The following is a 16,625-nucleotide window of genomic DNA, read 5'->3' as shown; positions in this document are numbered from 1 at the left end:
ATCCTGAAAAAAGAATCCCTCTGCTGTTTGAAGAGGAAATATGAATTGGTAAAACAAGGAGAACATGTAATTAAAGCATATTGTGCAAGCTACATATAAACCTGCCACCAATCCACAACCAAAGGATTGTGTTAATCTTTTTTTATCAGTTTATCCATTAATCCATTAATTGATTAATTAATTAATCATTCTGTCACACTACTATACCATCGATCCCATCAACGAAAACCTTAATTTCTTTTTACATGTTTTAGTTTCTTAATTTAAAACATTTCAAAACTAATTATAAAAGACCTGACAAATTTTACAGCTATAAAATACTAAAATAAGTGTAAAATTTCAAGTGAGTCTTTTCTTACTTAGTTCAGTGATCATTTGCTGTAAATTGTATTGTTTGCTGATTTAGAGACCATTTGCTATGTTCTTGAATGAGTTTAAAACATTACTAGATCTGCCAACAAACTTGCAGGCACACTATCCTCACAATCTGCATCTATATAGTATTATTGAACATCACCCTAATAAGCCATGACCCATGGCGGTTGATGATGGAGGGAGGTGGCAGTTGGGGGCTGCACAAACAGTAAACAATACAACAGATGGCATCAATTGATGATGATGCATTCATGCATCTGCCCAGAGAAAAAGATTGCTAAACCCTTTGGGTAAAAAATTTGAATACATTATATGAAGTGTTAGACAAAAGATCGACCTTGTCGGAAATATTTGAGAATCGCTTATGCCATCAAAACTGAGCGTGTTTAATTAGGACTGATTTTGATACCATATTATACAAAAGATCGAAAATATTTTCATCCACTGATGTAGTTATTTCAGTAGAAAGTCATATATATATATATATATATATATATATATATATATATATATATATAAAGGATGCATGTAGCTACTACAGGTCAAAAGAGAAACAAAATATATGGGATTTAAATATATATACATAATGAAATGGTGGAATTTAGTATACAGAGTTTCTCTGAATCAACTAATGCTAGGACAAAATGTTAATGGCTTGTCTTGCCCCATTTGTACTCTTTACTATTTATAGTAAACATAGATTTATAGGAGCCATTAATAGAGTTGCTTCTGTTGGAAAAAAAGAAACTTGTTGGTTCCAGCAGTGCAAACAGAGATATTCCTGTTCAAAGCTTTAATTCCCTTCTTGTGAGCCCAAAAATTCCAAAACACCTTAATAATCCTTAAACATGAGGAGGAAAAAAAATAAGCACATAAAACAAAGTTTTAAGAACATTATTACGGGAAATAAAGTAATGAAATACAATCCACAGAATATACTATTCATTAACTTTTGGTTAAGATCATTAAGTAATTTTCTTAGCTTCATTTTTTTTAAGATCAAAATGGAGAAAGTTTGTGATCATATCGAGGAAATTTGAACTCACGAAGACGTCTAGGTTTAAATGAGAAAAGTCTAAATCTCACATCGGATCAGAGAGAGCTCTAGTTCAAATAACGTAAAAATTTTGGGCTAGTTTAGCTAAGCTGTTAAGTTGTTTGAGTTAATGATATGAGAGTGCCTTGGCAATAGCTTGAAGCATGATCTGATGCAAATAAATAATGATAAACTTGAGAGCAGCCAAGACAGATTGTTGGAACATTAGGACAGAAATGTTTTTTTTTTTTTGAGAGAGAGAAAGGTAATATGTTACTCACTTCGTTTATTATTTTGAAAAAATAAACTTAGCTGGAAATGTGAATCAATTAGGATTCGAACTTTGAACCTCGAATACCAACCACCAAGTCCTTTACCATTTGCGCTAGGGGTGGTCTGTGTTATGACAAAAATGTTAATTTTTGGATTCTCATCTTTTTTCCCCTTCGACTGTGAAAGTAAGAACCAATCTGAATGACGATGTTTATTCCGTGATACCATTCGTAAACAGAGTTCTGAAACAACTTTGTGTTGTTGTTGCCATTGATTCTTTTCTTAATTTTCCTTTAGAATAAACAGGGAGCAAAATAATCACCCGACACTACTATGTGTCTCTTGTTCGCAGTAATCAGATTTCTGTGTAGGAAAGCATTAGGCATTCTTACACATCTTTTCATTCTGTCCTTTTAGCATCTGCTATGGTGTTTTTTTTTCTTTTCACAACAAAGTCGACAGCTTCATCGTGCAATGGAACTCTATATTGTCAAATATAATAATATACTTTTGCTGTATGAAAAATTTGTCGCCCTTCTAATATACATCATCATTATGTTTAGATGTCAANTATATACAAGCAAGTTAATCCGTGCATGCACGGAGTTATAACATAATAATTGAGTAACTGGTGAATGAATAGAGTTTTAAATTAATTTTTTTAATTTTTTTTATTTTTTCATGAAATCTAATATTATATTTGGAGAAAGAAAAATATTTTTAAATAGCAAGTTTTTATAAAAAAATATAAATATATTTTAAGCATAAAAATGCTTAATTGTTCGGCAAGAAAAAAAATGAAGTAAAATAAGCCGGCAAGCAAATATTGAAATATTAGAGTTTGAAATTTTTGATTTTAAATTAGAAAAGAGAATATTAATTTTTAGGAAAATGTAATAGCAACAATACAATCATGACAATACGATATGAAAAACATAAAGATGTTAATTCACACTGAAATAAGGTAATATAATATATAACATATTCATTTCTTCTTGATCCGCTTTGCCGACATTATCTCTCCTGTTGCCTCATCTTGTTTCCACGCAATAATTTGGCTACCTTCATTCTACAGACCTTTTCCTTTGTCTTCATTCTCCGTTAGTAGTTTCTTATCCTACATTGTGTTGATGAAAATAAAGCAAATTATTTGGAGAATAAGAGACAATCAAGCCTATAAAAGTGCAAATTATTATAAATACCTTGTTTACCTTAGCAGGATGTAAATTTAGAGAATTTACATCATTTTCGAAAATTTTTGATACAGTAAATGTTTGGCTTGCATCTTTTAAATTGAAATCACTGAGACGAATTTGGAAGACATAACTTTTTCCTTCAACCATCTTTATAGCCTTTGGAATTGAATTATCATTTGATTCCTGTCGGTAAAAGAGCAATTCTATTTATGTTAGTCATGCTTGCTCATAAGGGCGTTAGAAAAAAAAAAGAAAGAAATACTTACCTTGGAAGAAGAACCAAGAACAGAATTTACCGTATCTTTAGTTAACTTTTCTGCTTCTCGATCAAAGACAACAAAAGTTGCCGAGCCACTTTCATCCTTAACCAACAGATGCAACTTGTATCTAGAANTTCCAGCAGTGCAAACAGAGATATTCCTGTTCAAAGCTTTAATTCCCTTCTTGTGAGCCCAAAAATTCCAAAACACCTTAATAATCCTTAAACATGAGGAGGAAAAAAAATAAGCACATAAAACAAAGTTTTAAGAACATTATTACGGGAAATAAAGTAATGAAATACAATCCACAGAATATACTATTCATTAACTTTTGGTTAAGATCATTAAGTAATTTTCTTAGCTTCATTTTTTTTAAGATCAAAATGGAGAAAGTTTGTGATCATATCGAGGAAATTTGAACTCACGAAGACGTCTAGGTTTAAATGAGAAAAGTCTAAATCTCACATCGGATCAGAGAGAGCTCTAGTTCAAATAACGTAAAAATTTTGGGCTAGTTTAGCTAAGCTGTTAAGTTGTTTGAGTTAATGATATGAGAGTGCCTTGGCAATAGCTTGAAGCATGATCTGATGCAAATAAATAATGATAAACTTGAGAGCAGCCAAGACAGATTGTTGGAACATTAGGACAGAAATGTTTTTTTTTTTTTGAGAGAGAGAAAGGTAATATGTTACTCACTTCGTTTATTATTTTGAAAAAATAAACTTAGCTGGAAATGTGAATCAATTAGGATTCGAACTTTGAACCTCGAATACCAACCACCAAGTCCTTTACCATTTGCGCTAGGGGTGGTCTGTGTTATGACAAAAATGTTAATTTTTGGATTCTCATCTTTTTTCCCCTTCGACTGTGAAAGTAAGAACCAATCTGAATGACGATGTTTATTCCGTGATACCATTCGTAAACAGAGTTCTGAAACAACTTTGTGTTGTTGTTGCCATTGATTCTTTTCTTAATTTTCCTTTAGAATAAACAGGGAGCAAAATAATCACCCGACACTACTATGTGTCTCTTGTTCGCAGTAATCAGATTTCTGTGTAGGAAAGCATTAGGCATTCTTACACATCTTTTCATTCTGTCCTTTTAGCATCTGCTATGGTGTTTTTTTTTCTTTTCACAACAAAGTCGACAGCTTCATCGTGCAATGGAACTCTATATTGTCAAATATAATAATATACTTTTGCTGTATGAAAAATTTGTCGCCCTTCTAATATACATCATCATTATGTTTAGATGTCAATATTCCAAGAAATGCTTAATTGCATCGAGGAATCACGTTCAGACTCTTTTAGTACTAAGGTATCAAGCTCAGAATCTACTAGTATTGAAATATCGAGTTCAGAATCATTACCAACATGCAATTTATGGTAGATGATTCATGCACAAACAAGCAAGCGCTTCACGTACAAAGAGATTCTCACAAGAGATTACACCCTAAATCCTCATGATAAGAAACCCTAGTATCGATCGAGCTTACCTTCTCCTTCTCCTCGTTCCACACCTTCAACGCGCCGCGAGCACAGCCAGGAAGCGGTCGCCGGACTCCTCCCCCAACACCGCCGCCGCCTCGACGTTTGGTGCCAACTCCCCCCGCGTCTCGTACCTTATCTCTTCGGGTGCTACGGCGGAGGAGGAGCGCAAGGGCCGATTTCTAGGGTTTCAATGGGTTTCGTGAGGAGAGAAGAGGTGGTGAGGGGACAAAGAGGGATACGACCCAGGGTAATACGACCCAGGGTGCCGATCCTTTTTTTTCTTTTTTCTTTTTTTTTTTTTTTTTTTTTTTTTATTTTTTGCTAATTCGACGTGTTTATTTGGGCCTTGCAATTTTTTTTTAATAACATTATTAATATATTGGAAACATATATACCTAAAGGTCCGCAAAAAATATGTCGCTAAAAACCAGCTTGCATTATATGTGAAAAATTAAATTTGGAATTTCTGAATTTCAAAATTGATACATGGCATCTGTAATAGCTGAGAATTAAATATAAAAAAATTCAAAATAAATTGAACTCTTGAATTTCAAATTGATATATAATTTTATATGATATATATATATAGTATATATATATTAATATATTATATAATAATATATATAATATATGACTACACTACAAGTTAATACTCGTGCAATGCGCCGGAGTATAACATAATATAATTGAGTAACTGGTAATAATGAATAGAAGTTTTAAATCTTAATTTTTTTAATTTTTTTATTTTTCATTGAATCTAATATTAATTGGAAAAGAAAATATTTTTAAATGAAAGTTTTTTATAAAAAATAAATACTATTTAAGCATTAAAAATCTTAATGTTCGCAAGAAAAAAATGAAGTAAAATAACCGCAAGGCCAAATATTGAAATATTAGAGTTTGAACTTTTGATTTTAAATTAGAAAAGAGAATATAATGTTTAGAAAATGTAATATCAACAATCCAATCAAATACAATACAGAAAACCATAAAGATGTTAATTCACGGGAGCGAAATAAGTAAAGAGGATAGGATAACATATATCAATATTCTTCTGACTCTTGCCGACATTACTGCCTACTGTTGCCGTCATCTTCTTTCCATACGCAATAATTTGGCTACCATCATTCTACAGACCTTTTCCCTTTGTCCTTCATTCCCGTATAGTATATTCTATCCTACATTGTTCTTGATAAAATAAAGCAAATTATTTGGAGAATAAGAGACAATCAAGTCCTATAAAGTGCAAATTATTATAAATACCTTGTTTACCTTGGCAGGATGTAAATTTAGAGAATTTACATCATTTTCGAAAATTTTTGATACAGTAAATGTTTGGCTTGCATCTTTTAAATTGAAATCACTGAGACGAATTTGGAAGACATAACTTTTTCCTTCAACCATCTTTATAGCCTTTGGAATTGAATTATCATTTGATTCCTGTCGGTAAAAGAGCAATTCTGTTTATGTTAGTCATGCTTGCTCATAAGGGCATTAGAAAAAAAAAAGAAAGAAATACTTACCTTGGAAGAAGAAACAATAACAGAATTTACCATATCTTTAGTTAACTTTTCTGCTTCTCGATCAAAGACAACAAAAGTTGCCGAGCCACTTTCATCCTTAACCAACAGATGCAACTTGTATCTAGAATAAAGTTAGAAATAAAAACTGATCAATTAATTAAAATTTTTTATGTATAGATATTAACATTGATCTTTCACCTGAGAACAGGGAACTCAATGTCCATGTTACAATTGTTGCACCATAGCTTACTCCCTATATTATGCAACTTTTTTCGGCAGCTATAACAGGATGTATAAAACCAGCCAAATTTGGAGAGCACCTCTTCAATTGAAGCCAAACATGTGTATATATTTTCCTATATGCATTTACAGTAAAATCCTTAGGATTGTTATGAGATTTCTATGCTTGAAATAATAATAAGTTAAAATACTTCCGAATACCTGTTTATTTTCATTCCACCGAATTCCTAAAAGTTTTGAAATAGTTATTCGATTTTTTGTTGCTTGGTCATTTGAATCTGTGGTAGACACTGTACGCAAATTCTTCTTCTCAACAGCAATAGTCTCATTTTCAAACTTGAAATTAGTAAACAAATATAAATTTGGATCACTCATATATATATAAAATATTCATAAACAATAGCTAAAAAACTTACTTGGATCGCAAACGTTCAGCTTCTAATATATCCAAATCCACATAAATTTTTGTAGCACTGGTTGTATTGAGCTGTAATTCTCTTGTACATATATTATCATATTGAATTGTAAATAAATATGTATAAAATAGAATGAAATTTGATCAAAATTTTTTTAGAATAAAATGATTAAATAAAAAATTTTTACCCAAAAAATGTTCTAACAGTAGTTGATGTCACAATGACTATTATATTTCGCGAGTATTTAGAAATACTTTCATCGATATCTTCCACTCGATTACCCCATAATGTAATAGTCATATATTTTCCCCTGAAATATATATTGATAGGCACAGTAAATATTTTCATTTTTAAAAATAAAGTAAAAAATTAGATTACACTAACGCATATTTAACTGTTTGGTATTATGAGTTAATACTTGTCATCTTATAAGCGGATAGTACGTTTCTGTACTTTAATTCTATCTCCATTTGGTTCCGAGATTTCACTAATCCCACATAAGAAGCCCATGACATCTGGAAAAAAAAGTCTTATATTATTTATAGAGTAATATATGTCAAAAAACTTATAAGTTAATGTGTAAAAATTTTATATCATACCTGTTAAATGGAGATCATTGTTCAAACGCTTTGGGACATCATGAAAATCCAAAAACTCAAACTGATGCCTTTGAATGCCAATAATATCATTTTTGATCTCTTTGATACTTGTTATTGCATAAAAGCTAATCATATAATTATTATGAACAGGTCTAAAAGATAATCTATTTAGAAGGACTTTAAAATTGGATATCACATATATTTTTCCCTCCTGAATTAATGGTCTAAAATGGGTCGCGTGTACTTTCTTGATAACTGCATGAATTTGATCTCCCTGTAGAAGTTCAGATTTTTATTGGAAGAAGAGAAAAAAAAACAATCATTATATATCGTGAAATTATTTTTGGTTGTAATGTACATACCTTCTCATCAATCAATATTAGATCCAAGCTAATGAAATCATTGTTAGCCTTAGTGTTTACAGCATCCCATATGCGAGTCACTCTACATTTTAATGCGCATTCTTCAATTTCTGGTTTCAGATCTTTAATGCACCGAACAGATTCCATTCTATGTTAAAAACCTACATACAAAGTACTATCAAAATAGAAAAATACCATACTGTTGAATAGTAAGAATTCATATATAACTATTTAAATTTAATGTAAAAAAGATAACTTACAAATTTGCCAATCTATAGCATATTAAATGCTTCCTTGTAAACAATATTTTTGGTACAATAATCTTGTTCATCATCATCATTCTCGATACATATTTTTAAACCAACTTTAGATGTCACACGTGATATAGCGACGTAAAGTTGTCCATGTGTAAAAATAGGTTTTGGCAAATATAGACCAACACATTATAGAGTTTGCCCTTGACTTTTGTTTATAGTCATTGCAAAGCATACTCGTACCGGAAACTGTCTTCGCTTAAGAATGAAAGGCAACTTTGTTTCTGACGAAGACATTATAATTCTAGGTATAAATACCTTTGTACCCCTATTAGTTCCTGTAATAATCTTTCCTTCTATCACCCATTTTGCTAACTGTGTAATGATAAGCCTTGTGCCATTACAAAGTCCCATAGTCTGATTTATATTCCTAAGAAGCATTATTGGAACTCCAACTTTAAGTTCAAGTTGATGATTTGGGATTCCAGGAAAAGTGAGTGAGTTAAGATATTCCGTCGGATATAATATATTGTGATCACCACTGTTGATGGAACATTTACAAATAGAATCAGAACTGAGATAAATTTTATTTTCACCACATACTCTTTGTAATAAATAATTATTAACGATATCAACCGTTTCATTTCGTGGAGTCAAAATAGCCCTTTCTTGCATATAATCTTCGTTGGATAAATTCTTATGAAATTCTGGATAAGTGCTATCAACAATTGTTTCGACTGAATCTTTTTGAATCGTAAGGAGAAAATCACTCGGTACTTTAATCCATGATGGCTCAACTTCTTCACCAAAAGCTATGGTCTCAATTTTTCCTTCACCAACGTTTAGAATCCATTTCCCAAATTGTTTCACTGATTCTTGTTCATCTAATGTCATTTTGCATTGTTGCAATCGCATGTTTTCAGTTAATTTATAAATTTTACAATATTTCCAAAGTATAGATCTATTTAATGAAGCTTGCACAACATCTTCTCTTGTACCATGCGGAACTACATGCAATATTTGTCGAAAATCACCTCCTAAAAGTACCGTTTTACCACCAAATGTTTTTCCTTCACAATTTTCTATATCAAAACGAAGAATATCGCGAAGTGTACGATCAACAGCTTCAAAGGCATATCTATGATCCATTGGTGCTTCATCCCATATAATAAGACATGCTTTTCGCATTAATTCTGCCAATTGGGTTCCTTGATGAATTTCACACACTGAATTTTCCTTCAAGTCAATTGGAATTTTAAAGCGAGAGTGTGCTGTTCGACCACCTGGCAATAATAGTGCTGCAATTTCAGAAGAAGCCACATCAATCACAATTTTTTCCTTCAGATCTTAATTTTGCACAAATAGTCTTCCACAAATAAGTCTTTCCGGTCCCACCATGACCATAAACAAATAAAAGATGTCCTTTATTTTCATAAACAGATCCAATGGCAGCGTCATAAATTTCTCTTTGTTTCTGATTTAATCCTTGATAGAGAGTGGCATGCTCAATCTTAAGACTTTCTCTATCATAGTTAGTCTCTTCTTGTATAAGTCTATTATTACATTCTTGTAGCAGCACCTCATCAGGTAATGGCATGTTTGGAAATTTATTCAGAAACATTCCATTTTTTAATAATAAATTCTCAATTTCAACTAATGTGTAGTTTTTTAATTGAATGTCGCTGAGTACTAATGATTGATGATTGAATAATTTACGTAGTCGATATGAAATATCATCAGCAAGTAGTTCCCAATTATTCTCCCAGAGCCGAAGTGGATCACAAACTTCACAATACAATAATAAAGTAACAAACAGCTGACGCAATTGATATCCCGTCGCCCGATTAGAAGCTTCTTGAAGGCAATCATTCCATTCTTTATCATCATCTAAAAGACCAAGAGCATAACAGGCAGCCTTAAATGTTGGATAGGTTAAACCATTTACAGTTTTAATGTCTTCATAATTACGTGGACCTCGTACAATATTTAAAAGCATACGTAGATAAAACTTTTCCCCTGCGCTCGGATGTGCATAGTATATCCTTCCAACACATCTTCCAGATTTCCGTAATTTCCAAATTTTATCTCTTTGAACCCAAACGAATTTTAATGGGAACTCGCTATATGTCAGCTCCTGAGCTTCAGCATAATTAACATTTGCTCTCATCCATTCAGTAAACATTGTTTTTTCTATAGATGGTATTCTTAAGACATTATCAAGATAATCATTATCCTTGAAAGTAATAGGTTGTTCATCAGGCAAATGAAAAGATAAACGCTCTACACTTGGATCTCTAAAATGAATGTCAAACTGAAAAATTCTCCACGAAGCGTCAATAGGAGATACATATCGACAATCCAGATAAGTTTTAATCTCATCAATTTCTATTATATTCCCATCTGCATTCTCGTTCATACAATTTGAAATATTATCCTCAATCAACATTGTGACTCTGTCCGGGCCCTTGTATATATACTTGAAGAGATATTTTATTGATTTTGATTTATTGCACCATTCAACATTTATATGCGCCTGATATTTTATAATAAGATCGAGATTATAAGGGACAACAAAACGATTATCCAATCTAACTCCATGTTTCTCAACATATATTTCAAGTACATCTCTTCTTCTATATAGAGGAAATCCATAATCATCAATCTTGGTTTCAGAAATAAAGCTTTTAGGAAAATGTTTAGAGCAACTATTTGTTTGTCTATTCATACATGGAGATTCTCGAAAGGCAGAACCGCATGGACCATGTAACATATATTCTGCGACTGCTGAATATCCAACTGGGTCTTCATCTAGATCGGGTATTTCAGCAGATATTATTTTGTCAATTTCATCATTTGATGAAATCTTGTAATCAACATGTAACCACAATAATATATGAGCATGAGGAAGACCCCTTTTCTGGTATTCAATAGTGTAAATAGCTGCAATATTTAATGCATTATCATTACGTATTTAAAAATAACTAATAGTCATATTTAAATTAAACAATAACTAACCTGCTATGACTCTTCCAAAATGATGGCCCTTTCGAAGGTCTTTCATTAATTCATCCAGTTTTATCTTGAAAACACGTGCAATAATATCTGGTCTATCTTCTACTTTAAGTCTAGGGGTTTTCTGAATTACTTGTTGGATTTCTGGCCATTTTGCATTGCAAGTAAATGTCAAAAATATATCTGGATGCCCAACCCACCGACATATAGACATTGCATCTTGAAAATTTTGGATCATATATCTAGGACTTCCTGTGAATGATGAAGGCAAGACAATACGTTTACCGATCGAAGATGGAGTTGTATCTCCTCTAACAACTGCATCTTTTAATCCTTTGTATACTTCGCACCTAAGTTGCGGTTGGTTTAGTCTAACCCAACGTAAACGCTGTTCTTCAATGCATGTAAATGCATCAACAATATATTGTTGCAATAACCTTCCACCTAATAGTAGAGTATTTCCTTCTGCTTCCCTTTCTTGAATTCTAAAAGCATAATATTCTCGCATGGTCACGAAACTTCTTTTTATATGCCTACATCTATTGTCATCTCGATATTCAATCCCAACACGAAAACCATCTTCACCATAAGGAAATAAAATAGGATATTGCATTGCCATAAAACTGGGATGCAATTCTGTTATTCTTTGTAAACCATTCGTCTTATGTTCGACAATAATATCTCTCTGTCCACTACTTTTAGAAAAATCACCAATAATTAATGCTGCAACCTCTGATACAGTTGGAAGATTATATTGCCTCCCATCTTTATGTCTATTTGAAATCAGTCGTATAGAAAAATCCTTTTGATCAGACTCCTTGAAACGATCTCTAGCCATGCGAAATGCTTGTGTGATCATGTTGTGCTCATCAAACATAATTATCAAGTTTTCTATAATATTTTTCTCCAAACTTTTCCTTTTTTTCACAATCCGGTAAAATTTTCAATCTATTTTGTAATTCATTCTCCGTATCATATATATATAGTTGGGCAAATTTTGGTGATTGTCCTTCTACAGGTAGTAAAGATCCAATACAATGATAGTTTTGCCCACTTATTTTATATACATATGGTCCAGGTCCAATATTCACCTCATGAGAAACAACTCCTCCAGTTGATGTAAAGGCAAATAGAGAATTATATGCTCTAATATTTTCTCTAAACTTTGAAGACTGACTTCCACCATTTGGACGTATCAATTCATGCAAATATGAGAGAGCTTCTTTAAGCATTGGTAATTGGACTCTTCCATCTTGACAACACAATGAAAATTTAGGATTTGTAGTTTCTCTGCTTTTGATAGTCCGTTCCTCATACCATAGTAATGCTCCACAATACTGGCAGCAATATTGTGCATTTCCGAAATTTCATGGTTCATTAAATTTTCCTATATAATATATCAATATGTCAGTTATTATAATCTATTAAGAATTAAATATCAATTTCTTTGTAAATTTAAAATTACTTTTTCCTCCAGCAGGACCGTGATGATCTTGTATTCCTTGTGTCACCGGTTGCTTTCGTTTTCTACGTTGCCCAACATGGATTTCTATTAAATTTTAAAAAAAATATTTATCACTATTTAATTTCTTAATATATAATAAGTTAAAAGATTATATAACATAACATATCATGACTATAATTAAAGAAAACTGACTTGTGTTCTCAAGACTTGTTAGATTATAATTCCATGAATCCAAGGTCAAATTGGAAGAACTTGCTATTCTCTCACTATCACATGGTGGCATATTCAAACCAATTTGTAAAGAAGATCCAACTTGTTCATGAGCACCTACAGCCATTTCTCCTAGTGCTGTGGCATTTTCTTTAATTTTTCTTCTTTGACGTTTTTCTAGCATAATCGATCTTCTAATCATTCTAGCTGTCTTACTATTGTTCATCCTGCTTGTGGGAAATAAATACATTGTAAAATTTGATACAACTATGGAAAAAAGCTGGATGTGCCATTATGGAATATATAGAGAAATAATTAAAATAAGTATATATATATCTAATAATAAAAATATTTATATATAAATTTTGAACATTCAGAGTATTATCTATAATTATAATTTAAAAATAATTTGACTATATCATTTTTGTGTACCTTGATGTGTCTTGCTTCAAAATTCCCTTTGTATGGTCTGGACTCTGTATCGAACAAAGTAAAATTTTTTAAAAAATTATATTATTAGTGATTACAAAATAATGAAATGATATATATGTGGATGAAAAGCAACTGGGTGAAAGTAATATTACAGCCTAGCTATTTTTAGATGTGTGATCCAAAAAATATTACTAAAATTTCTCTATATAATAGACCAAAAAGAAGGTAAAAAAATAGAAGCAGAGTAGGCAAAAAATTCATGAAGATGTAAATGGTAACATGATAAGAGAAAATGATTTTTTAGGTTTTTAAATTTATTTTTTTTTCCAGCCATTTTTACAATTGAAATTTCTTTTGTTTCCATAAGCGTAATCTAGATACGAAAACATCAATTTCCAAAAATATTTTGTAATGGTACACATATATACCAGTACATAGTGAAAAGATTTTTAAAGAAAAAAGTATATGGTTAAAAGCCATAAGAAATGATCAATTTAAATAGGTTTCAATTGTGGGATTTTTAGAATGAAAAGGTTTTAAAACGAAGAAGTAAAAGGTTCAATAAATATCTAACATACCTTAAAAAAGTAAATATCAATTATTTCTTGGGATTGGGGCAAATAGTTATGAGATACGAAAATTCCAACACTATGATGAACTCCAAAAAAAATGAGGAAGTATACGGTTAAAATACATATAACATGATCACACTTTGATAATCATAACTTTTATGTATATGGTTTGGACAATTATAGTAATTAAAATTAGATGTAACATAAGCTTCACATAGAAAGTTTGTGTACCTTGATAAGTCGTGTTTGCAAATGCTCTTCTTCCTATTTTCGATCTGTTATGAGCAATTTTTTAAAGAAAGAAATCAGTATTTAAGATGTGATGCATATAACTAAAAACAGATAAGAGGGAAAAAAAAAAGAATTGTAATATTTTACACATGTTAAAGATATTGTGCAGGAATTAACATACCAATTCTACTTACACGTGAAGTTGTAAATAGTAACATGGTAAGCGAAATGAATTTATAAGACTTGACTTCTAACATTTTTTTTCATTTTTATAGAGCTATTTTACAATTGAAATTTCTTTCGATCCTTTAAGCGTAATCTAGATACAAAAACATCAAATTATAAAAAGATTTTGTCATCCTACTGTAAGGACTGAGATTTTTGCAGTGTAGCTAAACTCTCTGTTGATGATGTTTATGTGTGTAATTTAATTACATAAGCACTCGTCAAGTTTCAGGAGAAACTGAGCTAAAACGGAGAAGTTACNTTCTACAGGTAGTAAAGATCCAATACAATGATAGTTTTGCCCACTTATTTTATATACATATGGTCCAGGTCCAATATTCACCTCATGAGAAACAACTCCTCCAGTTGATGTAAAGGCAAATAGAGAATTATATGCTCTAATATTTTCTCTAAACTTTGAAGACTGACTTCCACCATTTGGACGTATCAATTCATGCAAATATGAGAGAGCTTCTTTAAGCATTGGTAATTGGACTCTTCCATCTTGACAACACAATGAAAATTTAGGATTTGTAGTTTCTCTGCTTTTGATAGTCCGTTCCTCATACCATAGTAATGCTCCACAATACTGGCAGCAATATTGTGCATTTCCGAAATTTCATGGTTCATTAAATTTTCCTATATAATATATCAATATGTCAGTTATTATAATCTATTAAGAATTAAATATCAATTTCTTTGTAAATTTAAAATTACTTTTTCCTCCAGCAGGACCGTGATGATCTTGTATTCCTTGTGTCACCGGTTGCTTTCGTTTTCTACGTTGCCCAACATGGATTTCTATTAAATTTTAAAAAAAATATTTATCACTATTTAATTTCTTAATATATAATAAGTTAAAAGATTATATAACATAACATATCATGACTATAATTAAAGAAAACTGACCTGTGTTCTCAAGACTTGTTGGATTATAATTCCATGAATCCAAGGTCAAATTGGAAGAACTTGCTATTCTCTCACTATCACATGGTGGCATATTCAAACCAATTTGTAAAGAAGATCCAACTTGTTCATGAGCACCTACATCTATTTCTCCTAGTGCTGTGGCATTTTCTTTAATGTTTCTTCTTTGACGTTTTTCTAGCATAATCGATCTTCTAATCATTCTAGCTGTCTTACTATTGTTCATCCTGCTTGTGGGAAATAAATACATTGTAAAATTTGATACAACTAAGAAAAAAAGCTGGATGTGCCATTATGGAATATATAGAGAAATAATTAAAATCAGTATATATATCTAATAATAAAAATATTTATATATAAATTTTGAACATTCAGAGTATTATCTATAATTATAATTTAAAAATAATTTGACTATATCATTTTTGTGTACCTTGATGTGTCTTGCTTCAAAATTCCCTTTGTATGGTCTGGACTCTATATCGAACAAAGTAAAATTTTTAAAAAAATTATATTATTAGTGATTACAAAATAATGAAATGATATATATGTGGATGAAAAGCAACTGGGTGAAAGTAATATTACAGCCTAGCTATTTTTAGATGCGTGATCCCAAGAATATTACTAAAATTTCTCTATATAATAGACAAAAAAGAAGGTAAAAAAATAGAAGTAGAGTAGGCAAAAAATTCATGAAGATGTAAATGGTAACATGATAAGAGAAAATGATTTTTTAGGTTTTTAAATTTATTTATTTTTTCCAGCTATTTTTACAATTGAAATTTCTTTTGTTTCCATAAGCGTAATCTAGATACGAAAACATCAATTTCCAAAAATATTTTGTAATGGTACACATATATACCAGTACATAGTGAAAAGATTTTTAAAGAAAAAAGTATATGGTTAAAAGCCATAAGAAATGATCAATTTAAATAGGTTTCAATTGTGGGATTTTTAGAATGAAAAGGTTTTAAAACGAAGAAGTAAAAGGTTCAAATCCATTAGAAATTTAAAATAATTATTTTTTTCCAACTGAATAAGTAACATCAATTTTATTATTTTTTAATAGTTTTTTTTTTTTAAACATTCACTATTGAAATGATAAAGAAAATTAACCTTATCTCAAATCCTTTAAGACTATTTCACTAAAGTTTTTTTTTGGAGAATTTTTAATTACTAAATTTGTAAAGTAACCTTTTGGAGCCTTTCATGCATGTATTCATATTATGATTCCTTTAAACTTAAAAGTGATTATTATTATGAATAATTTAAAAAAATCAACCAAAAAATTTAATATAAATATCTAACATACCTTTAAAAAGTAAATATCAATTATTTCTTGGGATTGGGGCAAATAGTTATGAGATACGAAAATTCCAACACTATGATGAACTCCAAAAAAAATGAAGAAGTATACGATTAAAATACATATAACATGATCACACTTTGATAATCATAACTTTCATGTATATGGTTTGGACAATTATAGTAATTAAAATTAGATGTAACATAAGCTTCACATAGAAAGTT

General features: G+C 30.7%; 1 protein-coding gene and 1 pseudogene across 7 annotated transcripts; both read right to left on the bottom strand.

Moving 5' to 3' along the window:
• Window positions 1-2,510: 2,510 nt before the first annotated feature.
• Window positions 2,511-15,841, bottom strand: LOC109706160. 7 transcript variants are annotated; one of them, XM_020226960.1, is made up of 10 exons: window positions 15,529-15,841; window positions 15,081-15,325; window positions 7,771-7,931; window positions 7,409-7,682; window positions 6,810-6,891; window positions 6,595-6,730; window positions 6,352-6,509; window positions 6,154-6,274; window positions 5,894-6,070; window positions 2,511-2,801 (listed from the first exon to the last, which is right to left on the bottom strand). In XM_020226960.1, the coding sequence occupies exons 3-10, from the start codon at window positions 7,915-7,917 to the stop codon at window positions 2,754-2,756; spliced, it is 1,143 nt and encodes a 380-aa protein (XP_020082549.1). In that variant the 5' UTR covers window positions 7,918-7,931; window positions 15,081-15,325; window positions 15,529-15,841; the 3' UTR covers window positions 2,511-2,753. The 7 variants fall into 7 exon arrangements, with proteins under 7 accessions (XP_020082549.1, XP_020082554.1, XP_020082548.1 ...); XM_020226965.1 differs by lacking the exons at window positions 15,081-15,325; window positions 15,529-15,841 and adding exons at window positions 13,144-13,187; window positions 13,947-14,170 and having other exon boundaries at window positions 6,184-6,274; XM_020226959.1 differs by lacking the exons at window positions 15,081-15,325; window positions 15,529-15,841 and adding exons at window positions 13,144-13,187; window positions 13,947-14,168.
• LOC109706158 lies at window positions 8,032-12,495 on the bottom strand (annotated as a pseudogene).
• Window positions 15,842-16,625: the final 784 nt, after the last annotated feature.

This window comes from Ananas comosus, unplaced genomic scaffold, assembly GCF_001540865.1.
Source record: "Ananas comosus cultivar F153 unplaced genomic scaffold, ASM154086v1, whole genome shotgun sequence".
NCBI lineage: Eukaryota > Viridiplantae > Streptophyta > Magnoliopsida > Poales > Bromeliaceae > Ananas > Ananas comosus.
The sequence above is the reverse complement of the archived record's forward strand: the minus strand, read 5'-3'. Positions and strand labels throughout refer to the sequence as shown.

What these genes read in the sequence shown, in the direction of transcription:
- LOC109706160 (XM_020226960.1), bottom strand. Translation starts at nt 7,917, where the DNA reads ATGGAATCTGTTCGGTGCATTAAAGATCTGAAACCAGAAATTGAAGAA. An exon ending in GCTGAACGTTTGCGATCCAA is followed by an intron (nt 6,731 to 6,809) that starts GTAAGTTTTTTA and finishes TACTAATTTCAA; the next exon opens with GTTTGAAAATGAGACTATTG. An exon ending in ATCCTGCCAAGGTAAACAAG is followed by an intron (nt 2,802 to 5,893) that starts GTATTTATAATA and finishes AACACAATGTAG; the next exon opens with GATAAGAAACTACTAACGGA.